This window comes from Lipotes vexillifer, unplaced genomic scaffold (genome assembly GCF_000442215.2).
Source record: "Lipotes vexillifer unplaced genomic scaffold, Lipotes_vexillifer_v1.1 scaffold1879, whole genome shotgun sequence".
NCBI classification, from domain to species: Eukaryota; Metazoa; Chordata; class Mammalia; order Artiodactyla; family Lipotidae; genus Lipotes; species Lipotes vexillifer.
Genome location: NW_006795858.1, coordinates 345281 through 370860, shown reverse-complemented (window position 1 = coordinate 370860; position 25580 = coordinate 345281). Strand labels below are relative to the sequence as shown.

The window sequence follows — 25580 nt, the reverse complement described above, 5'->3', positions numbered from 1 at the left end:
GGGCCTCTCACTGTTGTGGCCTCTCCCGTTGTGGAGCACAGGCTCCGGACGCGCAGGCTCAGCGGCCATGGCTCACGGGCCCAGCCGCTCCGCGGCATGTGGGATCCTCCCAAACCGGGGCACGACCCCGCGTCCCCTGCATCGGCAGGCGGACTCTCAATCACTGTGCCACCAGGGAAGCCCAAGCTTAATCTTTTTTAAAAGAAGCATTCAAAAAACATTTTTCACAGGCATAATAGCAAACTACTGCTTAAACACAATCCTAACTAATGTAGATATATTAATGAATAAAAATATTTTGAACTTAACTTGTAATCTTTAGATAATGACGACTTACTTAAAGCAGATGGGGTGAGAGCCAAAGCTCTTTTCCTCCTCTCTGCTCCCAGTGATGGAAGCAGCTCAGGTTTATAGGGTTCACTCTCTTGTGATTGTAAGATTTTACTTGAAGAAAGGGCTCTTCGACATTACAAAGCTTGAAAACCATGTTATCTAAAAAGGAATAACCACATCCAGCTCATTGTCCTCACCTGGACCTGGCTTAGTGCTAGCAAAGCATTAAAAGGAACATCTTAGCAACATCTTTAGCTTCAGAGGATTTTGCCTAAATACTCACTGCTTCAAAGGGGCATCATCCTTAAGTCACAGCACTCCAACTAAAACTAAAAAGTATAGTGTTGGGAGAATTTAGCAGAACTTTAATATTTTTCAAATTGAGTAGATAATCATAATACAGTTATGTCAAAATATTGCTCCCCATGCCCAGATGACTTGTTTGGATGAGCAATTCTTATTTAGTATTTATTTTAAAATATGATTTGGTTTAGTCAAAATAACTGATCATATTTTAAAAAGCATTTCTTTTAAAATAGTTTCAAATGTTACCCTCCCACCTAGTCTTTTGAGACGGAAAGAAACACCCAGCTTTGTCCTTTCTTTTTTTTTTTTTTTTGGTGTGTGTGTGCAGAGAAGAGCAAAGATTTTACCAAGAGTATTCTGAATCTGTAATTTTATGGGCAGGTCAGTTTTAGGAATGGAGTGGTTGAGTATTAAAAATAGAAATAATGTTCTGAAAAAGATTTTTAATGAAAATGAAAAAATAGAACCAAATCACATTGACCTGTAGGTACAGAGCCACGTGGCAAGTCTGTAGGGCGGCGGGGTGCAGTGTGTCTGTTTCTTGTGTGATAGTTTCTTGAGCCCAAGGACAGCTTACATTTTTTTTTTCGTTTTATTAATTCCTGTGGATAAAACTCGGAGGCTATTTTAAGAGGTTTTCTGCACCTAGACATTTGTGTGAGTCCTGTATCTAGCCTGTGTGTTGTGTGCGTAGGCCATATGAAAGAGAATTTCACCTCAGATGCTCAGTTTGGTCACGCAAAGCACCTTTCTTCATCTTATGTTTCTACTTTTCCTTGGCTCACAGATTTCTTGCGATTGTTAAGTAATCTTTTCATCCTGTGCCAAAGACTTTCCTAAGTCTATAAAACATATTCCTTTTTTCTTCCTAGAGCCTTTGTGTGTTTACCCCACCTGGAGTCAAGGAAGGAAAACCCAGGCTCATCCCTGCTGGGCCCATCGCCCAGGGCACCACCACCTCTGCCTATGTGGCCAAGTCCAGAAAAACGTTGCTAGTAGAAGACGTCCTTGGGGTAAGTGGCTTTTTACGCTTTGTGACATTCGTAACCTGAAGTATTTAATTAAGAAAGATGACATATACTCTTGATGTTATAATTTAAGCCATTTTATAACAGCTTTAAAGCAAGATACAGATCAATAAATGCATTTGTATGTAAACTAATTCTTTGTACTCCAAGAATTATATCTTATGTACCCCTAAGATGTAGATTTGTGTAGTTGTTCTTTCAACATTTGCCAGTATAGTTAAGCATAAAAATGTATACTCATAGTCATATAGAATAGATGATTACTGTTTTATGTTTCATATCCTAGCAGGATACATATGAATGAGTCAGCTATTGCTGTGTGACAAACTACCCCAGATTTTAGTGGGGTCATACAGCCACCACTCACTGTCTCTGGATTGGGCCATTCTGCTGATCTGGGCTATCTTTGACTGGGCTTGCTTATGTGTCTGAGATCAACTGGCCATCACTTAGGAGCTGGCCAGTCTTAGGTGGCCTTCGTTCTCTGTGTGTGTCTCACCACCCCATCCAGTAAGGCTAGCCTCATGTTCTTATGATGGTGGCCGGTGTCAGAGAGAAGAAGTGGACACATGCAAGTGGCTTTTCAAGCGTCTGCTTACATCAAATTCACTGCCCTCAGGTTAGCCAAGCAAATCTCATGGGAGGCCCAGACCGAGTGTAGGAGGGTCTGACCAAGGCCATGGGTACAGAGAACAGGACAAAACAAGAGCCCTCAGAGCAGTCTGCCACAGTGCATGTGCACACTGTGATGAAATGTCACTGCATGAGCTCAGACTTTGAAACTGACAAGCATACAAACAAGTATATAGGTGTCATGAATTTGCTCTGAAAAAGTACTAAATTGGAGTCACAAAATCTAGATATTAATTTTGTTTTTGCCACTAGTTATCTGTATAGCCTTGAACAAATCAGGTTACTAGTTACTTTATCAAAAATAAGAAAAGAAAAAGTGCTAAAAATAAATGTTTCACAGTATAATGTATATAGACAACAATACTGTATTATAATCATCAAACCTGCTAAGAGACTAGATCGTAATTATTCTCCCCACAAAAAAGAAAAGATAATTATGTGGCTTGATAGAGGTATTAACAATGCTACAGTGGCAACCATATTACAATATATAAACGTATCAACGTGTTGTATACCTTATACTTCCACAATGTTATATGCCAAATATATTTCATTTCTAAGAAGTAAACGTAAAAAGTGGATACACTATAAGTTGTCATTTGAAAATGTTCTATTGTATGTATATGCAAGCTTTCAAAATATCTGTAAATTACAAAGTACAGATTTATACCAGTCTATTCATGAAAACCTTCCTGTAGACCACAGAAATTGAATAAATAGAATTGATGTTTTGATATTAATTCATTTGAGCTTCTTGTGTTCCTTTGAGTGATTTTGCTAAGCTAGAAAGTTAAGTCAAAGAACCGATTCATTTCTTATGATAGGTAATTGGTAATTATTGGATGATTTGAATATCTAATATGGGCCTTTGAGGGTCAGTTACAATGACTTTCATTAACATATGCTTTTGTGTTATTCTAACCTTAAAAATAGAAGGGAAAAAATTTTATACATGTAATTTCCTTCCTATGGCATTTACATTTGGAGTAATTTTCACTTGTGACGTTATACCTGTAAATCCCTTAGTTCTGGCACATACCAGGTGAGGAATAAATGAATGTTAACCATCATAATTACTTTCATTATTGCATGAAGTTATGTATATTCATTCACTAATTAAATTCTACTGTACAATGATAAAGAAACATTAAATCCATATTTGGGTATAAGTTCCACGTTGCTAAAGATAAGCATTTTCTTAAGCAGTGTTCATAGTGGCCGTGATCATTTGGTTTTCCTTTGAAAAGGACTGCTTATTACTGATGACGAGTATAAGGAATTTTCTGATAGAATCATAACTTGATGATTCCATTACTTTCACTGAATTTATATCTTTTACCCTTCTATCTTTTTAGGATGAACGATTTCCAAGAGGTACCGGACTGGAATCAGGGACGCGTATCCAGTCTGTTCTTTGTTTGCCAATTGTCACGGCGATCGGTGATTTGATCGGCATCCTTGAGCTGTACCGGCACTGGGGCAAGGAAGCCTTCTGTCTGAGTCATCAGGAGGTGAGGCCTGGACACTGCCTGTGAGGACTTTTAGGTGCACCTAGTTCACTGAAGGTGCTTATTAATATTGTTCAGTTAATAAATGATGAATATTTAATGAGTGAATATTTAAAACCGTAATTTGCTTAATAATATTTTGATACTACTACTAACAATTTTTTAAAACTTTTTTTTTTGTTTTGCAGTTGTTTAGAGAGGAAACTCACTCAATATAGCGATCTAGAAATTTATAGTAAGTTATTTTAGTAAGGATCCACTTTAACAATAAAAATAAAATGCCATATTGAGGACGGCTTTGGAGAGTTTTCACATTCTAGCTGTGACCTCTTAAAAATGCCCTCTTCCTAGAGTGTGTCCTGACTAGAAGCATCAAATCCATCTGGGAAACAATAACTTCCGTTCACTGTTCCCTGAACCGGAACGGCTCAGTCCTACTAAAACCAAACAGTATATGATCTATCTGTCAGACGTGGTGTTCGCCCAGGTCCCTCTGTGGCCTGCGCCATGCCGTGTGCACTTACCAAGATGACCCGTCTCTGCTGCTCCAGCCCCTTCCCCGCCTGCAGCCATGCTGGGCCCTCTCTTGCGCGCAGCCTGCGCCTCTGTTCTCCCTCCCCTTGCGCTGCGCTCATCCCGTACCCAGCCCCAGCTGCCTCCTTCGGGAATGTGCTCTAAGGTCACCCTCTCTGATCAGCCTTCGCTGAACACCGCACACAGACGTGAGCGGCTCCTGTCCCTCTGTCGTGCCTCTTTTCCGCTATAGCCTCGTCATCAGTCATCAGCCAGTATAACGTGCGCTTGGCTTTATTTTCTTTCTTGCCCTTCTCTCTGCCCGCAGCAGCTGTGAGCTGTTCTGTTGTTCATGCTGTACCTCCAGCATCTAGAACAGCGCCTGGTACCTAGTAGGCACCCAATAAATATTTGTTAGATGGGTGAAAAATCAAAGAAATAGAATAGCTAGAAGTTTGAGCACTTGTCAGTGAAGTCTGGGAAATACTTCCTCATTTTAAAGTGGTCATTAGAGGCCTTTTTAATAGTATTTTGGTTGAACTGAAAAATAATTATTTTATGTTAAAATCATTGGATGACAGCTCTCTTAATCAGTTTATCTTCCTTTTTAACCCAAAGTAGGAGGAACAAGAGAGCATTAAACTCAATAATAAAGAAGTGGGAAATATAAAAGAGAAACTCTATACATATTTGACTATTCACATTTGGCAAAATATTCAAAAATGCAATGAGCTTACAAAATTGTTCATATATGTTTGTGCTAGAGTCCTTTGCTGGGATGTCTGCATGTGACTGATAAAAACTTGCTTCATACTCTGTTTTTTTTTTTTTTTTTTAGGTTGCAACAGCAAATCTTGCCTGGGCTTCAGTAGCCATACATCAGGTTCAGGTGTGTCTCTGGGATGTTTTCACAGGGGCTTCCTAGGAGAAAAGGGTGTTTGAAGTGCAGCACTGGGGAATGGAATGGAGGTTAACAAGTAACCCAGGGCTTTGTTTTTGGATATTAGGTATTTTGTTGTTTCTAAAATGTTTGATCTATTCACTTATATTTACTTACTTCCTGCCTTAAGTATTTTCCAATTAATTATTTTTATATATTTACACATAATGTTAAATTATTTATGTTCCCTATCATGGTTTTTGTTTTCCACTGAAAGCCCAGGAATGACCTCCTCCTGGCAGTAACACTGATATTTTTATGACTCCATTTCCTAAATTAAAACATCCACTAAACGAAGTGTTATATGAAAACATTAATCTTAAACATTAATTGTTATTTAAGATACCTGATTCTCTTGAAAATGTGATCTAATTTGAAAGATCACAAACTGCATGGAGTTTTCCCGATGACTAGACTTCTAAGTTCAGGAACATGGCAGCAATAGAATTCTATTTTGTATCTTCCACTTTTTCTCATTTTGTTCCTTGAAGTCCATTTCAGCAAACTCAGGTTGATGAGGAGCTGTCTGATAGGGAGAAAATGTATATATGTTTTAGGATAATGGTATGAGAAGCAAGGGCTTCCTGGGCCTGACAGTATTAAATGTAGGTAGGATATGCACCCAAGTACAATTTTAAAAGCATTGATTGTGTTATGCCTTTTTAAATAAATAAGGTAAATAGTATTCTGGAATTTTTATTCTTAAATAAGCAGAACTTCCTTAAAATTAATAGCCATTATTTTGTATGGCAGGTATGCAGAGGTCTTGCCAAACAGACTGAATTGAATGACTTTCTACTCGACGTATCAAAGTAAGTGTTCATTTCTAGGGATGTGGTAGCTCTTATTGATCAACAGTTTAGATTAAGTGCAGGCTCTGACAGTGATAGATTACTGTCTAGTGCAGTCAGTAACAGAAGACCAATCTTTATTAGGCAAGTGGTCTGGTAAGTATGGTCGGTCGTATTTTGGATCATAGAGTTACATTCTCATCCACGTTCACTTTACAAGTGAAATATCGCAGATGTATGTGTGATGATCTTAATTTGCAAGTTGGTATATATTTTCTAAACAGACTCTCTAGAAGATGTTAGAGACTATCTAGAGAGATGCACTAAGTACTGATATTTCTATTTTCATAGGATAAAACTGACAGCAGTAGAAGGAGAGGAAATGTCCTAGTTTATTATTTTCCAAAAAGTCCTCTCTGGCCTTTTCAACAAATGTCAGTACATTAAAACAGACTCTTAATATTATCATTTTAATTATCTCATGTATAGTAGCTCAGATATCATTCTCCAGAAAATGCTCCATTCCCCTGAAGTTTGACCTAGAAAAACTCCCTTGGGCTGCCAGTGGAAGCAATTACAGATATTTATTAAATTTCAGGTTCATATTGGGTTTGCTTGCTACAGGGAAGATCTTGTATCTCTCTGACTCGTCTGCTTAATCGTTGAAATCGAAAACACCCCAGGACATGGTAACTTCAGGTCCCATCCTCTGACAAGTTAACTCAAGGTGTGGCGTACCTGTGCCTCCAAGGCCTCCAACACAACTCTGACTGCGTTCTTGCTCACGTGTCACCCTGGCACACTTCATAGCTAACTCATCACCAAGTCTAGTAATCCTCATCACTAATGATTCTGAAGTTGCTGCTTTGTGCTTTGGAATGTAAAATTAGAGAGGTATGGGACTGAGGGAGTGCTCTATTGATCCCCTAGGCCAACTGTCTTCTTTGAGATGGAATTAAACCGTGTCTCTGGGACACATGATATCACTATATCAGAAACACCTAGGAAGGGAAGCTGTGCATGTTCTCGTACTGATGATGTATCTGAACACTTTGCAGGTCTCCCACAGTCCAATTAAAACCCTCACCTTAAATCTGACACCTTAAATCTGTTCCCCAGTGGGAAACCCATTTGCTTCACCCTGTTCCTTGCAGGATATTCCTCAGTGGATGGTGTAACGAAGCATATTAGTAGCTTCGAGCCAGATGATTTCTCTTCTAAAGAAAAAAGGCATTGTTTATTGCTACAAGTTATCTTAGTCCTGAATATATTACTAAATTCTCACAAAACTAAACTGAAAGCAGTGCCTTGCCAATCGAGTCTATGTTAAGAGTATTTCTTTATAGATTCCCTATAACACATGCCTGTTGATTCATCCGTTTCTCTGGTCTACATTTTAATGTATGTACCATATGCCTCCAAAATATTTACGTGCAGTTCAAAATGATGAATATATATTTTGCTTGTATAAAGTTGTCAGGTCCTTGTCATTATTTGTATTCTGATATCTCTTCTCAAATGAATTGCCTTGCTTTCTTAGTACAGTTAAACTACATTTTAACTTTTGAGTTTTCCCAGTGATAATTTACATTTTTAGCATATTAATGAGATTTAGCAAATTTAAATATTCTTATTTTAGATCAAAGTTATTTATGAGGTATTAAGTTTGATGAAACCAATTTTATTTCTTCACAGTTTTAGTTAAATGCCCCATACTTTCTCTCTACCTTGAATACTTACTGATAAAATAATTACTTAATGCAGCCTCCGGAATTAGAATCCTTATACTAAAGTCAATGATAAACTTTCATTCCTCTCTTTAAAATAATATTATTGGTTGTTTCCACAAAAGGACAAAAATCAAACAACATATACCTTTCTGTTTTTTATTTAAATGAAGACAAAATTGGGAAATGTATTCAACGTTTAACATGTTCTTTATTCTAATAACATTACTTAAAGGTTTTATCTTCCTTTTTTTCAGAACGTATTTTGATAACATAGTTGCAATAGATTCTCTACTTGAACACATAATGGTAGGTTGCCTTCTGTTTGGAAAATGATTTGATTTAATCCTTAGATTCATGTCCTAATATGTGGTGGAACATTTTAATGTACGAGACATACATGCTGTTTTAAATATGATGAAAGGGTGGTGCTTAGTGATCTGGAGGCGTCGCCTTGATTTATTTGTCACTTCTGTTAATTTTGGAGGGGTTTTGAATAGTGTTTTGAAAAATACCTCAGAGTTTTTGATTATTTAGTGGAGAGCTAATCTGGAAAAACGTTTAGTTTCTTTTTATGATTTCTTCAGAATACCTTTTGCATAAGGTTATATTAGGAATTTCCAGTGGATTCTTCCTAATCTTGAGGTTCATTCTACTTAGTTTTAGTCATAACTATTTCTCTCTTCTAGAAGACTCACAGGCAACTGTGGTTGAAAGCCATATGAAATAGAATTTTTTTCCGCCACGTGTAGTGTTGCTGCTTTAGTGCTCTGGAGAGACTCCACTGAGGAAGTGGCTTCTAGTAGTCAAAGTGATGTGCATGTGTACCCCATGGGTGCCAGGCTGGCTTGCTCGGTGCTGTTCATGCCCTGTTGTCCATTTTGATAAATATTCTTTCTCCTTCCCATCTTCCTGGTCTTTCTCAAAATATAGTAATCCTGTGCCACAAGGGTTTTTTCATCTCCAGGTTTCTGATGTGCACTGTTCAATTTCTCTTTGATACCATGGCAGGCCAGGTATGGAGTGTGATATGCTCAGTGTCTTGTAGAAACAGACAGTTTACTGAGGGTAATATTAGGGGTTATTACTTTTACACATTCTTTCTGTAATTAATTACATTGATGATTTTACAGTTGACCCTTGAACTGCATGGGTTTGAATGGGTGCACTTATGCGTGGACCTTTGTCAGTACTAGATACTATAGAACTACACGATCTGCAGTTGTGGAATTGGCAGATGTGGAACCGTGGATAAGGAGGAACTGTGTATGTGGAGGGCGATGTAAGTTATACAGGGGTTTTTGACTGTGTAGAGGGTCGGTGCCCCAACCCCTGCCATGTTCAAGGTTCAGCTGTATTTGGACAAAAAAAGAGAAAAATTGATTACACAGTCAAAAAAAAATAACCCTTTGGTTGTGACACAATTTAAGGAATTTGTAAAGCAATGAAAAGTATTAAGAATATGAAAATTTGTAGATATAATATGGATCAACATAGAGCTTGTACAAGGAGTACAAGAAACACTACTGACCAGTTCTTGTATTATTAATATTATACTTTAGGAAACAGTTTTATTAGATATAATTCCTGTATGATACAATTAATCCATTTAAAGTGTTTAAATCAGTGGTTTTTAGTATATTCACAGACATTTGCAACCATCACCAGTCAATTTTAGGACATTTTCATTACTTCAGAAGGAAACTTCATTCCATTTTAGCTGTCACCGCTTTATCACCACATTTTGGCTAATGCAAATACTGCTCTTTTGAACATTTGGGTACAATTTTCAGTTCTAATACCTGTTTTCAGTTGTTTTAGGTAAGAGTGGATTTGCTAGGTCATATGGTTACCCTATGGTTAACTTTTTGAGGAACAGCCAAACTGCTTCCATGGCACTTGTATCATTTTACATTCCTGCCAGCACACGGGTTCCAATTTCTCCACGTTCTCACTAGCACTGGTTATTATCTTACTTTTTGATTATTGACATCATAGTAGATGTGAAGTGCTATCTCAATGCGTTTTTTTTGTTGTTGTTTTTTGGGGTTTTTTTGCGGTACGCGGGCCTCTCACTGCTATGGCCTCTCCCGTTGAGGAGCACAGGCTCCGGACGCGCAGGCTCAGCGGCCATGGCTCACGGACCCAGCCGCTCCGCGGCATGTGGGATCTTCCCAGACCGGGGCACGAACCCGCGTCCCCTGCATCGGCAGGTGGACTCTCAACCACTGCGCCACCAGGGAAGCCCCTCAGTGCGGTTTTGACTAGCATTTCGCTGGTGATGTTGAACATCTTGTCACGTGATAAAAGGTTCAGATTCATTGGCTGCTTTTTACTTTAATTTTTAGTGTTATCTTCTAAGATTTCATCATGTATTATAGATACCACTCCCTTATGTGATGTATGATTGGCAGATATTTTCTCCCATCTGTGTATTATCTTTTCACTTTCTTGATAGTATCTTTTGAAGCACAAAAGGTTTTAATTTTGATGAGGTCTAATTTATCTTTTGTTGCTCATGCTTGTGGTGTCATATCTAAGGATCCATTGCCAAATCAGATATTATGAAAATTGACTCCAATATTTTCTTCTAAGAGTTTTATAGCTTTAGCTTTTACATTTAAGGTTTTGACTTCTGTTAGTTAATTTTTGTTTATGGGGTAAGGGTCCAACTTCATTTTTTTGCATGTAGGTATCCAGTTTTACCAGTACCGCTTTGTTGAAAAGACTATTATTTCCCCTTTAAATGTGGTCTTGTTAGAATCAGGTGAGCGTAGACACATGGCTTTCTTTTTAGGGTCTCAGTCCTATTCAGTTGATCTATATGTCTAGCTTAATGACAGTACCACCATGTCTTGATTACTGTTGCTTTATAAAAAGTTTTGAAATCAGGAAGTGTGAGTCCTACAAATTTGTTCTCCATGTTCAATTATTTTTTTGGCTGTTTTGGGCCCCTTGCAATTCCATATAAATTTTAGAAACCAACTTGTCAATTTCTACAAATACTTCAGATGGGATTCTGGTAGGGATTTTGTTGACTCTGTGGATCAATTTGGGGAATATTGCCATCTTAATAATATTAAGACTTCCAATACGTCAACATGAGATGTTTTCCATTTATGTAGCTCTTCTTAATGTTTTTCAACACTGTTCTGTAATTTTCAGAGTAAAAGTATTGCTCTTATTTTGGTAAAGTTATTCCTAGGTATTTTACCTTTTAGTGATATTAGAAATGAAATCGTGTTCTTAATTTTATTTTCACATTTTTCATTGAAAATATATAGAAATAAAATTGGTTTTTGTATTTTGATCCTGTATCCTGCAACCTTGATGAAGTCATTACTTCCAATAGTTTCCTAGTGGATTATTCAGGGTTTTCTATATGCAAGATCATGTCATCCGTAATGAGTTATAGTTTTAGTTCCTCCTTTCTAACCTGTATACCTTTTTTTTTTTCCTCCCTTGCATAATTGTCCTGGCTAGATCCTCCAGTACAATATTGAATTAGGGGATGGTGTGTGTGGACATCCTTGTCTTGTTCCTGATCTTAGAGGAGAAGCATCCATTCTCCACTCTTTCACCATTAAGTAGATGGATTAGTTGCGGACTGTTCATAGGTGGCCTTGATCAGGGTGAGGAAGTTCCCTTGTATTCCTAGTTTTCTGAGTGTTGTAAATATTAATTGGACGTTGGATTTTGTCAGCGTCCATTTTCTCTGCATTTATTAAGATGATCATGTGTTTTTAAATTTTTAGTCTATTGCATTCCTGTGATGTATCTCTCTTCATCATGGTGTATGATTTATATTGGAACTACCTTAATTTAATAAAATCTTAAGCAGAGTTGATACCTTTAGCATATGTAGTCTTCTTATACAAAAACATTGTCTTATTTTCAATTAAAAATCTCTCTCGATTGAATGTGTTGACTTTGATTCCCCATATTTGCTAAGTTGTTTTTTTTTCAGTTTACAGTCTTGGATTTTCAAGAAAGAAAATTGTTTATAATGATATAATGAGAGCAGTGGTTCTACTTTTCCAATGCTTACACTATTTCTTTTTTGTTTTTTAATGTGTTCGCTAGGACCTAAGAACACTGTGGAAAGGAACCAGTGAGAGTGGATATAGTTTTCCTAATGTGCGTACTGTTCCTCAGTGGGGGGGTGATATTGACATTGTAGGCAGACCCGCTCCTCCTTACACAGTACTGGCCTGAGCTTTGCAGGTGTTCAGCATCTTTAACCTCTGAGAACTAAATGCCAAGAGCAACTCATCACCAGCCGGTCCACCACAAATAGAAATGCCTTCACCGTTTTCACATTCTCCATGGAGAGGTGGTTCATCGGCTAGTTGAAAATTAATGAATGAGACTTTCCAATTAATTTTTATAAATTTATGGGCACTTTAAATATTCTTCTGATCCGTACTTAAATTCCCTTCCTCATCTGTAATTCAATTAATGAATATTTTCTCCCACCCTCCCTCTCTCTCTCTCAAATCAGACTTGCCTTGATCTTGTTTGTTAATTTGGACTCTGGTGTAAAAGCCAGAAGACGTCAACTACCTAACTCAGATTAGTTTGAGAGAATAAAAGGAGGGATTTCTTGGCCCTTATCACTGAAAACCTTGAAATTTCAGACTTCTGTAATTGCCGGACCTGGGGCCTCAAATTATGTTTTCAGGAATATGTCCTTCTCTGTCTGTCCAGCTCACGTATGTGTGGTCCATGATAAAACACAGCATAATTTTACTTCTCCGTTTTTTGCATTTTAATCTTATATATTTTGGGGGCACAACCAGATATTTTAAGTCTTTTTTTAATTCGCTTTTTAAAATTACACCTGTAACACCTTACATATCATTTCCTAGTGAATTTTACAGCTTCGTTATAGTTTTAGTGGTTTCTTTGCTCATCACCTTTTCTTGTACCCCAAGTCTTCCCATGCTTTCTTGAATTTATCTATTTGTTTATTTTTGCTCAAGCTCATCTGTGTGCTTGAGAAATGTCTGTATTTTGCCTTATGACTGAATGCTAGTTTGACTTGGTAAAGAATTTTAGGTTTAAAACAAGTTTTCCTCAGAAATTTGAAGATATATTTCCACTGAATTTTAAATCCTCTGTTGCTGTCAAAAATTTTCTTCCACTTGTGGGGCTTCCCTGGTGGCGCAGTGGTTGAGAGTCCGCCTGCCGATGCAGGGGACACGGGTTCGTGCCCCGGTCCGGGAAGATCCCACATGCCGCGGAGCGGCTGGGCCCGTGAGCCATGGCCGCTAAAGGGAGAGGCCACAACAATGAGAGGCCCGCGTACCGCAAAAAAAAAAAAAAAGAAAATTATCTTCCACTTGTAAGTAAACCTGTGTGCGTGTGTGTGTGCGTGCGTGTGTGTGTCTGTGCGTGTGTGAGAGAGAATGTGTGTAGGAGCGGGGATGGCTTTCAGAATGACCTTCTGAGGCTTGGAGTCAATCAATATTACCAAGACATGCCTAGAATTTCTTTATTAACTCTTCTCCCAGTGTGTGAGTGTCATTTCAAACTGGAAGTTTAATATTCGGGGAGAATGAAAAAGTAAACATGTGTTTAGAGTCACTCATCTTAAAACAGAAGTCTTTCTTATTGCATGTAATTGTTTTCAGATGATTTTCTTGACTTTTCAACATACTCAGTAACATTGTCACCTAACCGTAAAACTTTGGTCTCTTCAAATATGTATACTTATGCTTTTTTTACCTAATTGTGTGTTAATAATTATGATAACATGTCTTTGTCTTGTTCATAACTTTAATGTCTTAACCTTAATTGGTTAATTCTGATATTTTATCATTTTGTATGATGAAGACTGATATTTTCACATATTATCAGGATGTGTATGCATACCGATATATACACATGTACATATATATTTTTTCTTCTATTCCCATTTCACTAAAACTTTATCATGAATAATTACTGAATTTCATTACATATATTTTTTGACAGCCATAAAGACAATCATATGATTTTTCTCCTTTGTTTTATTGCTTTATGGACTATAACAATAGACTTTACAATACTGGACAGTTATGAATAGAGTGTAATTTTAAAATATGGAAATTTTAAAATATTCCTGTTTGACTTGCTAATATGTGTATTTATAATTTTTCTTCTGTTTCCAAGGTAAATTGGTCTGTGATTTTCTTTTTCATAGTATCTTTGTCAATTTTTAGTATCAGTGACATAGCAGGGGTTGTAAAAATGACTGGAGAAGTTTTGTTCTGTCTGAACTTACAACAATTTAAATTAGATGGGAATTTATTCGTGAAGACTCTTAAGTAATTCGTATTTGAAATCATTTGGGCCTGCTGCCTTTTATGGGGATAAATTATTTTTACAATATTTCAATTGTCTTTATGATTCTGATTCCATTCAGATTTTTCAACTCCTTCTAAATTCATTTCCTTTTTCTAGAAAATTGTCCATTTCATCCAGATTTTTATAACTATTGACCTAAATATGTGCCCAAGTATCAAGCAGCCAGCATAACCACTAAGGATGCAGATGTCACTGTAGATAATTTATTATGACTTAATAATTCAAGCTCGCGTGAGTGTGCAGAATAGACGGGTGATGGTCCTGGGATCGCCAGCAGTGACACCCATAGCTCCCTTCCCGCCGTCACGTTGTCCCTCCTCCTCAAGTATTTATTGAGAGCTCTTATATGTTCTAACCTAAGGGCTGGCAAATTCTTTTTAAGGGCCAGTAGTAAAGTTTTATGCTTCATGGGCCGTACTGTGTTGCAGCTACTCAACGCTGCCTTTGTAGCAACTGTGAACCATGCATAAAGGAATGCGCGTGGCTCCATCCCAGTGAAACTTTATTTACAAACACAGGCAATGGGGTGGGTTTAAATGGCCAGTGGACTTTAGCCGTCCTCTGCTCTAGGCCAGGTTCTGGGTGCTTGGGATACCGTGGGGGAAAGGAGGCAGTTTCCACTGCCAAGGACCTCATCAGTCGGCTTGTGGCTGAGACAGGTCACCTGGAAATTCTGACACTCATAATGCCCAGTACTTGGTCCATGGCGTATAAGGCACAGCCAGTGTTTGCTGAGTGAATGAGTGAATGGGCTTATAATAGCAGGAAAGACAAAGATACAATATGAGAATGAACCAGGGTACCTAACCCACTCTGATTTCTTTTTATTTAATCTACAAGGTATTTTTACATGAGATCATATGTTTTCCTCTGGCCACAAGGTGGCCTGTGTCCCTTTTGCACAGACTTTGTGGTGGCTCCTTTTCTCTGAGAAGTAATTCTTTTAATCTGAGCAATAATTTCATGTCTATCATCTTGAAGTTGCCAGAATTCTGAATATGGGGAAATGCAATTTTTTGTGACATGACTGTAATCCCAGCCCACTGGGGACAGTGAGAAATGTTAGGCATTAAAGACGTACTTGTTGAAGGGAATTGATGAACAAATGCATGACAATATGAATCCACAATTGTCCATTCAGAAATGGTAAGGCATGTTTGATATAAGAGCTTAGGCCATGGAAACAGCTAGTATGAGTTCAAAGACCAGATCCGTTTACTAGCCACGTGATAGCGGACAGGTTAAGTTACTTGTCTGTGCCTCAGTTTTTCTAATGTGTAAAAAGGAGGTTAAGTTTCCCCTGAATTAATATTGTTATTGTGAGGATTCAGTGAATTAATGCACATAAGTCTATAAAAACTATCTGGCACATAGTAAACACTTACTAATTGTTACACATTATTGTTAGTGCAGCAAATAAAATGCAGCTGATGTAAATATGAACACCGTGTGTCTTATTGGACACACATTTCATACTTTTTACAACTGGTATGTTGTAAACGCCAGCCAGTCAGAATGGATGCTGGCCTGAGAGCTGACAGAGGCTCAGGCTAGGGCATCAGGGAGCCCTGAGAAGCTCTGGAAGAGTAGCCAGGGTGGCAGACAGGCTTTCAGGGAGAAAGGCCAGTAGCTGCTTTCCAGCCCACCCAGGAGTGTTGTAATATTCCAACATCTGCCACCACAGTGTGGGTGGAGAGCAGCTGCCAGTGTCAGCACCTTGACAGTGACAGAGAGTATTATTTTTTGTATTTATATGCCTATGTTTATTTAATTATAATGCTAATTTCCTACCCAATTACAGTATAGACTATCTGAAATTAATATTTATTTCTGATAAAGTTTACCTGTAAACTCTGTGAATCTCTCATCGGCTTACTCTTGTTTTCTCGTTTCCCTTTAGATATATGCAAAAAACCTGGTGAATGCCGATCGTTGTGCGCTTTTCCAGGTAGACCATAAGAGTAAGGAGTTATATTCGGACCTTTTTGATATCGGAGAGGAAAAGGAAGGAAAACCTGTCTTCAAGAAGACCAAAGAAATAAGGTACAGCTGGAAATAGCGTGTCGGTCGCTGCGCTGGCGGCTGTGCAGGTGCTCTGTTACCCACTTGTCTGTGCCTATTCACAGGTGTGCTGACAGTACTTGTCATACTGTGATATCATTCCCACCAGGACCCGCCTCCTGAAGGTAGTGCTTCTGGGAATGACCTTGCAGTGCCAGCGAAACCGCGCCTAGGAAGCTTTAGCGTCACTCCTGGAAATGCCGTCTTCCGGAGGCGGTCCTTTTGGAAATCATGTTGGAAAAACTTACTAGTGCTGCCAGGTAGGTAAAGGTGCACCCCACCTGGAGTCTGCAAGGTTTCCTGTGTCTAGGAGCAGGTGTACTTAAACAATCCGGACCCCACCCTTCCCAGCTCATAGCGCTGTCTCAGAGTCCAGACCATAGTGGAAATTGACCTGGTATACTTGGTAACTTCAGCACATTATTCTATACCCAACAGTTGGCTCAATCGATCACAGAGAACACTTTTCTTGCATCTTGAAACTGCAGCCTTCATTCTTTAAGTGGCAGCTGTTGTCACTTAGGTGAACAGAATGGAGTTTGGCTGGTAGAGGTGCGGTGGCTCAGTCCTATGACAGTCTGGGCACCCACAAGGGGTACTGTCACAGAACTGCTAAGAATCAAGCGTAACATTCAGAAATTGTAATTCTTTTAGATATTTGCATTTCTTTTGCTTTATATTGATATATATTGTTTAACTACTTTTCCGCATAGTACTCTAAAGTACCTTGGTAGTTACAACTTGCTAGTAAAATGCTGTTCCTTATTAAGAAGAATTGCTATTCACTTGGGCCGTCTGTCATACAAGGAAACATGGAATGTGGTCTGCACTGGGCCTCACTACTGCCCACCACTGGGTGCTTCCCATTCTATCGTCCTGGGGTAATAGAACCTATATCCCATGCTCACGTAACTCTGACTTACAGGCACCATTTAGGTTTTTTAAGAAGTTGTTTTAGTTTTTGTTTGTTTGTTTAGAGCTCAGTAGATCAGTCTGGATATAGTCATTTAGGTAAAGTCATTTCTCTTGCTCAAGGTTTGAGTGTTTGTAACAGTGCTGGCATCGATCTCATTTTGAAGATGTTTACTTGGGAGCCTGTATTTACAAGTGTGGGAAAGAAAAGTGAGGGGGATCTGGCTGGCTGTAGCTCTCTCGGCTGACCGAGCGATGCCAGCCATTTATGTGAGGACTGGTCCCTCAGTTATGGCTTCCACTGACCGGAGATAGCAAACCACACCGAGCTACTCCTAGACCAAGAAAATAAGCATAAACCATGAAGTGGATTCTGATGCTCTGCTCAAGGCACTCTAATTTGTTGTGGTCATGTTGTTCAAAGCACAAGAAAACTGGGGCGAAAACAACCTCGCATTTTATGCAGTGCAAGGTTGGGTTCACTTTTTGGTGTTTTAAGAAATTTAGTTCTCTTTGGTGTCAATTCTCTTCTGAATTTTCCTTAGGGAAATCCTTAGGGTGGAGCTTTATTTCAATAATGATTATTTTCTGTAATGCTGAAAATGTAATATTATGGAAGTAATTTTTGAGCTATTGAAATATGTAGATATTGTGATTGTAATCATCTTAACTAAATTTTGAATGAATCCATGTTTGATTATAATATCGTAATGAGAAAACTATAAATATAAGAAGATTTTTTAACATCTTTATTGGAGTATAATTGCTTTACAGTGTTGTGTTAGAATATATTTATGTATAAAAATGCTGATATTAGATATCAAAACATATTTAAGTGTAGTGAGATAATGCCTGTATTTTGGCTGTTTTTAAATTTAACAAATTAGAGGAGTAAAAATACTACAAGTTGCAAATTGTGTTATTTTGGTTTAGTACTTGTATTGCAAATGCCTTAAAATTCAAGTCCTGTGTCTCAAAGATCACAGATAACCTGTGGGTTTGGTTGTATGTGTGGTGGAACGTACCCTGGCGTTGACCTGCATTCTTGTTTTTATTGTGTCACTAATATTTTAAGAGTGTTGGCAAGTTATTGAACCCATATGGGTCTCAGTTCACAGTGAGAATTAATTCAGAAAATTTATGTTGAAGCATCTTGTAAATTATAAGGTATTTTGCAAATATAAAAGATTATTATTGGTCAGTGCAGGAGAATGCTAGTTAATTTTTCAATTTCAACTTGTGATTCAGTATAATTTAATACATCGTGAATTATATCTTAAAACAAGGTTCTCAAGTGGTTACTATGCAGTGTTTTTATGCTTTACCTTTATGTATTTTATAATAATATGATTTAGAGTATGTAAATGTAAAACTAATATAAGCACTTAAAGTAAAACAATCTGTTTTATTCAGTATTTGGTGGTACTGAAATATCTCAAATTATTTTACATCTGTATTTTAATTAGCATGTTCCTCTTTTTTATATGTGCAGGTTTTCAATTGAGAAAGGAATTGCTGGTCAAGTAGCAAGAACAGGAGAAGTCCTGAACATTCCAGATGCCTATGCTGACCCACGCTTTAACAGGTAAGAAGGAGTTTGTGTCTTCCGTCGGTTTCTCCTTTTGGGTCCCGCTTGGCCGAAACCTCTGAGGTGGAGCCCTAGTTCTTCGTGTCCCAACTCAAATTTTTTTTTTCCCCACTCGGTGCTGTTATACTGTCTTTGAACCAGCTTATTATCAGTAGTCAGTGTTTTCAGGTATTTATCAATATAAAATGATGGATTCTAAACCATTAATCATCTCCAGTTTCAGGGGTTTGAAATGTTATAAAAATAACTAAAAAGCAAGAGTCTAAATTTATAAAGTTACTTTTCTTCATTATAGTGTCATCATTTTGTCCTGAGCATATTCTTTATCAAACAATACCTTCAAAGGCTGTAACACATAGTGATAAAAGTACTTGTTTTGAATCCTGGTTCTGTCCTTTATTGGCTCTAGAATGACCTGGAGTAAGTTACTTAATCTGGAGCCTCAGTTGTTTTCTCATCTTTAAAATGGACACAGTAATACCTATTTTGTAGGGTTTTTTTTTTAAGATTAAGATTTTAAGATTTTTAAAATATTCATAAAAGGTCTGGCAACTTTATATGACCCAAAGTAGGAACTCAATGAGTTGCAGCCTTTATCGGATATTATTGAAGTGGATATTAGGATTGCTTATAAAGATTTTTAATTTTGTTCTGAGTGTCTTTGGAGAACTAGAAACCAGTTTATATAATTCGATTTTAATAAATGTCTCAAAATTGAAATCCCAAGGTTGACGCTCTGACCACTGAAAGTAATGGCTCACATGTCTTGGCAGCAGTGCTCTGTGCATTCAGACACTGGGCTTCCTTCAAGAGAAAATTAAATACCTTAGGCAACAGGAGGCTTTTCAGGCGTCTGATTGATTAATGTCAGATATTCATGACTCGCATATCAACACAGCCGTATCCCCGTAACAGATTTTATCAATATGTGAAGAGTATGCTGAAAATCTCAGGTTTTTTCTTAAAGGAACAAACTTGCTATTAAAGTACTTAGATATTGAAAATATTTACATATCCTTATATAAAGCCTTTATATAAAAATGTATGGATCAACTATTAAGAACCTGAAAAGGCAAGCGACAGATTGTGAGAAAATATTTGCAAAATATATACGACTGTTCTGAAAAACTCTCTTGAAAACGGAACACGTTCATTAGAATATTTTTGAGAAGGTTTTAATAAAACACTTGCAGATGTCACGTTGTCTTTGAATTTAGACGCTAACAGTTCCATTACAGTTAGTTGTAAGAGAAGCAAAAGTGAGTTGAGATTTACGATAGAACGTGTGGTTTATTTTCTTCTGCCTGCTCTTTCTTTTGTCGTCTTGCTCCTTGACTCTCGCACAGAGAGGTGGACCTGTACACAGGCTACACGACCCGGAACATCCTGTGCATGCCCATCGTGAGTCGGGGCAGCGTGATAGGCGTGGTGCAGATGGTGAACAAAATCAGCGGTAGTGCCTTCTCTAAGACGGACGAAAACAACTTCAAAATGTTTGCTGTCTTTTGTGCTTTAGCCTTACACTGTGCCAATGTAAGTAATACTTTTTAAACACCTCTTTTACTACTCAATATTAAATTTTATAACCTTTTAAATAAAGGTTGTTTTTTTCTTCCCCCACTTCTTTTAGAAACCCCAAACAGCGATTCCTGGTTGTGCATGTTTTAGGAAATACCTTAAAATGCCTTGGAAGAAAAAAAATCTCCTAATTTTTACACTTATTTCAGTGTGTGAATTTGTTAAAAAGAAAAATGAAGTTAACCTAAGGGTAAAACGTTCGAATGTAAGATTTACATTTCCTGATAATCTACTGATGCGCATGAGAGGGTTATCCAAACCCTTAGCGTTTGTCACTTGTACCCCACTTGAGACTCTTGTACACAAAAAGAGAGTAATGACTCATGTCTTAACACCAGCCAGGAAAGTTTCCTTTGTGAGGAAAAGTGAGGCAGCCACTCAGCACGTTTGTCAGATGCCTTGTAGATGTTAACTCATTTAATCCTCACAACAGCCCAACCCTGTTTACTGAATAACAAGATGAGGTTCCCTTTATTTTATGAAGTCTCACTTTAAAACAGTTGAACGTATCATCTTTCTTTTAAATTTTTATATTTTAAATGAATTAAACATTCAGTATTCTATAAACTCCAGTAATCCTCTAATGACATCACTGGAATTTTGAAGTTAAGGAAAATTTTAGTAACCTTTATAAAGCCAAATCAACATAAATGGGAATTATCACCTTAGTAGTTTAGAGAAACTGTCTTTTTGGAAATAGGACGGAATTCCATAGGAGCAAGCACATAACTAATGGAAACAGTTAAAAGAGAAACAAAAATGGCAAAAAAAAAAAAAAAAGAAAAGAAAAATACTCTGGTGACTAGGGATAACTGTTTACAATGCGATTAGTGCTGTTTAGTAAGAGCACCCGTCCCCTCTCTGCATCTCCTGGGCCCTCGCATGGGGATATTTATTGTTACTCGGCCCATCGGAAATAAACTAGCGCAGTTGTCAGATACTTCTTACTTCAAACATTTTCTGTACCGATGTATCTCCTCATAAATAAAAATATTGACAGTATACTTTTTTTTTTTTTTTTTTTTGCTGCACCACTCAACTTATGGGATGTTAGTTTCCTGACCAGAGACTGAACCCGGGCCCTTGGCAGTGAATACGTGGAGTCCTAACCACTGGACTGCCAGGGAATTCCCTACAATTGTTCTGTTTAGTTTAAAAGTTTCAGAGAATGTAATTTCCAGTATATTCTAAATATTGATTTTCATCATTTTTAAATGTATTCGATGGACTCTATGTATTAGAACTTGACATTTATTATATTTTTTAAGTCCACTAAAAAAACACAATGACTAGCTCTTAACGACTGAAAAATTTAGCATCATTCTTTTCTCTCTTTGAACATGTGTTTCTATTATGCCACAAAAGTTTATTCTAATATAATATATTTTATGCTTTATTTCGTTCATTACCCTAGGATAATAGTCTAAAACAAACATGTATAAGAAGGATTACAAATTAATTTTGACCTATAGTATTATTTCATTATTACTATATATGTGGATCAAAGCAACCATGTTATTAAATTTTGATAATTATCAAAAATGAAAAGTACACATTATTGGAAACTGTTGTTTCTTAACGAGATGGCTGTGGCTTAGAACAAAAATAGTTAATGTACCCATTCTTAAATTTTACCTATCATTAGAATGAAACTAGGCTTGCCATAAATTTTTTACCCTTTTTATTTTGAAATAATCTCAGACAGAAAGCGAAGTTGCAAAAATAATACAAAGGATTTCCTTATACCTTTACCCATGTTCCCCCAAATGTTAATATATTAAGTGTTAATATATTAGCATTTTTGCTTTGATATTCTTTCTTTCTCCTTCGCTCTCCTTCGTTCATAGGTATCATTTTTTCTCTGATACATTTGAGAGTATGTTTCAGACAATATGTCTCATAACCCCTAAATGCTTCAGTTTGTATTTTTTACAAACAAGGACATCTTCTTTTTCTACTGCATAGTTAAAAATAAAGAAATTCACCTCGGTACTGTATTAGTTTGTTAGGACCGCCATAACAAATACCACAGACTGGGTGGCTCAAAGGACAGAACATTATTTGTCCACAGTTCAGGTGACTGGAAGTTAAAGGCGAGGGTGCTGGCAGGTTTGGTTTCTTCGGAGGCCTCTCTCCGTGGCTTATGGATGCCTTCCTCATCCTTGTGTCTTTGCGTGGTCTTTTCTCTGTGCAAGTCTCTGTTCCACTCTCTTCTTCTTACAAGAACACAGGTCATGTTGGGTTAGGGCCCACCCTAGCGACCTCATTTTACCTTAATCACTGCTTTAAAGTCCCCATCTCCAAGCACAGTCACATCTAAGGTACTGGGGAGTAGGGTTGCAGCATATGAATTTGGGGGGACACAATTCAGCCCCTAACAGGTACTGTACTGTTGTCTAATCTGCAGACCCCTTTAATCTCCTTTAATCTGGAGCCCTTCCTTACTCTGTCTTTCATGAGCTGGGCATTTTTGAAGTGTATGGGCTGGTGTTTTGCAGAGTGTTTCTTTGGGGTTTTGTCTGGCATTTCCTCATGACTGCATCCAGGTTATCGTTTGACAGGACTCTCGCAGATACTGTGTTCTCGTGGCAGCCACCACGGGAAGGCTCGTGGCCCATTGCTGGTGATGTTGACCTTTACCACTCTGTAACGGAGGCATCTGCCTGGTTTCTCCACTGAAACTGTCCTTGCCCCTCTTTTCACTATTTTAGATGGGAGTTTACACATAAGCCTCGATATCCTTTGTGCCCTCTCTCTCTTTGCATATCAATACCTCCGTGAAATGCCACGGAATTCATTGCAGCCATTCCATTTCCATCTTTGCAACTTTGTTCTTTGACGTTGAGAAATGTGGCCCCCACTACTCAGCGTCAGTTTTATTTGTCCTTGTCGCTTTTATTTTTAGGGAAGCCATAAGAATTGTCTTCATTTTGGGTAGATGGGGACAGGAAGAGTTTTATTATGGCAATTACTCTTAATCTGAACACCACCTGAGCTAAGAGGCCGAAAAGTACTGACAATTCTATCACCAAAAATTATTTTCAATGATTTATCAGCTGAAAATTTATTTAGGTCCACCTTCAGTGTCTTATGAAATCTTTAGAAGCCACTTTTAGACCTTATTAACAGCAATATTTTAAAATTTAAATTATCTCTTTGCTTTAAGAGGTTTTTGTATTAGTGCAATTTGAGAAAGGGGTGATTTGAAATGGGATGTGGGAAAAGGTCATTTTTAGGTAAACGTACGTGTGAAAGTTAAGGACGTGGAAATTGATCCTCTTATAATCTATCCATGTCTTCATATATCCCTTGAAGAATTACTGTGCACTTCCCAGAATACATAAATGTCAGTTTCAGTACTATGGAATTGATTCAGCTGTGCTGTGAGATGAGCTAGCCCAGTGGGTTCAAAGCTCTTCTGAATACTGATTGTTGCATCATGAAACCTGGACTCAGTCACGATTAAATGATGATACCAAGCTGAATACCAAACTGAATCAAGAAAAATAACATTCCTTCTGAAACGTCATGAATAAGTTAACAGGCATTCTATTTTTACGTTGATTATTTAGGATAAAGTTAGTGGAGCTCATTTGTATTGAAATAGACTTGTAATTTTTTTTTTTTTTTTTTTTTTTTTGCGGTACGCGGGCCTCTCACTGTTGTGGCCTCTCCCGTTGCGGAACACAGGCTCCGGACGTGCAGGCTCAGCGGCCATGGCTCACGGGCCCAGCCGCTCAGCGGCATGTGGGATCTTCCCAGACCAGGGCATGAACCCGTGTCCCCTGCATCAGCAGACGGACTCTCAACCACTGTGCCACCAGGGAAACCCTGTAATTTTTATAAACACTTTGAAACTCACCAAAATTATTTCTGCTCTCCAACAATGACAGGTAGTGTATGTGCCCCGGTTGTAGTAAGTCATCGCCCGCTGGCAGACTCCGGATGTAAAACTCTCCCAGGTTGAGCAGTCTCAGGGCTGGTTGCCTTTGAAGGTGCATGTTGAAATCCAAGTAATGCAGCTTCAGCTCCCTGTGGAGTTAATTACCACTTCTTTTAACTGCAATATTTCTTCTCCTCATGAAAGCTTAAAAAAATTATATAGTTTTTGACAGTTTCTCCAACTCAAAAAGAGTAACAGCCTCTGACGCTGCAGCTTCAGGGTACCTCCTTTTCTCCGCTTCCCTTCCCTGGCCTTCCAGTCTGGGGTTATTTCTGTTCCAATTCAGAAAAAAGACCAATTTACATACCTTCTTTAAAGTAATACTTGCTTTGTTGAAGCAAGCATCCTTCTAAAGAAGAAAGAAAAAGCAGACAACTCCCAATTTATGTCAGTTTCAATAAGCCAGCAGTTGGTTTCTTCACAAGAGAGTTTCTCAGTGCTTTCTTCAGCTGAGGATGTCAGATCGTAGACCTCTAGGGTAAAGGCCAAGACCTGGATTCCTGTCTCCACTCGGACGCCTAGTGATGTTTCTTTCAGCGAGTCTGCTTCGCAGTTTTGAACTTTTATTTCCCCAAGCATCTTACGAAGATTCGTTAAAAACAACAACTTGTATTAGCATTGTCCCAAGCAATTAATCCTGTCCATGGCTCCCTGCTTTACCTCAGTGCTCTACTTGTTTCTAGAGAATATACAAGTGCCTTGTAATCGCTGGCTGCTAAGTCAGATTAAGCAGGTTGGTCCTGGGAAATTCAAAATATTTCTGCTCCCGAACAGATTATTATACCCTTAACAGGAGCATTTTACCACATGTGAAAGGCTTCTAATACCGAATGTGACAATGTAAGAGCATCTCTTACTGTTCAGCTCAGTGGTCTTGTTCGAGTGGAAGGCCTGTCCGGGAGGCATATGTCTTTATTCTTCTTTAGTTCATCTGTAGATCTCTTAGGTTACACCCCTTTTATTGGATTAAAGGGGCACGTCTCTGACTGGCAACATCTCCATTTTATTTTTGACAGATAATTGATAGTACTGTCAATGGAACGGTAACCCTTTAAAAAGAGTGAAAGAGATTTTTAAAACTAAAAGAGCCAATTAATTTACTCATACATGTGATTTTAAAGAAGTAATTTGATATGATGCAAAAAAGCTAACAGGATAGTAAATACCTGTTATATCTTTTGCCTAGAAAAAAAGGAGTCCTTTAAAAGCAGATTAGCTGTGTACACTTTGAATCGAGAGACATTTAACGTTAAAGGAAGGTGGAAAAACTCGTTATTAAGATGAAACCGGGCTTCCCTGGTGGCGCAGTGCTTGGGGGTCCGCCTGCCGATGCGGGAGACGCGGGTTCGTGCCCCGTTTCGGGAGGATCCC

The 25580-nt window shown here is 38.0% G+C and overlaps 1 protein-coding gene across 1 annotated transcript in view; it reads left to right on the top strand.

Annotated features, from left to right (window-relative positions):
• PDE10A (phosphodiesterase 10A) overlaps positions 1-25580 on the top strand; it is a gene marked incomplete at its 5' end in the record, with an annotated part of 175295 nt that overhangs the window by 91887 nt on the left and 57828 nt on the right. The window contains 8 exons of the mRNA XM_007467932.1: positions 1512-1652; positions 3656-3811; positions 5160-5210; positions 6015-6073; positions 8037-8088; positions 16028-16170; positions 18593-18685; positions 20035-20221. Coding sequence (XP_007467994.1) covers positions 1512-1652; positions 3656-3811; positions 5160-5210; positions 6015-6073; positions 8037-8088; positions 16028-16170; positions 18593-18685; positions 20035-20221 — 882 coding nt within the window. The remainder of the gene's footprint in view (positions 1-1511; positions 1653-3655; positions 3812-5159; positions 5211-6014; positions 6074-8036; positions 8089-16027; positions 16171-18592; positions 18686-20034; positions 20222-25580) is intronic.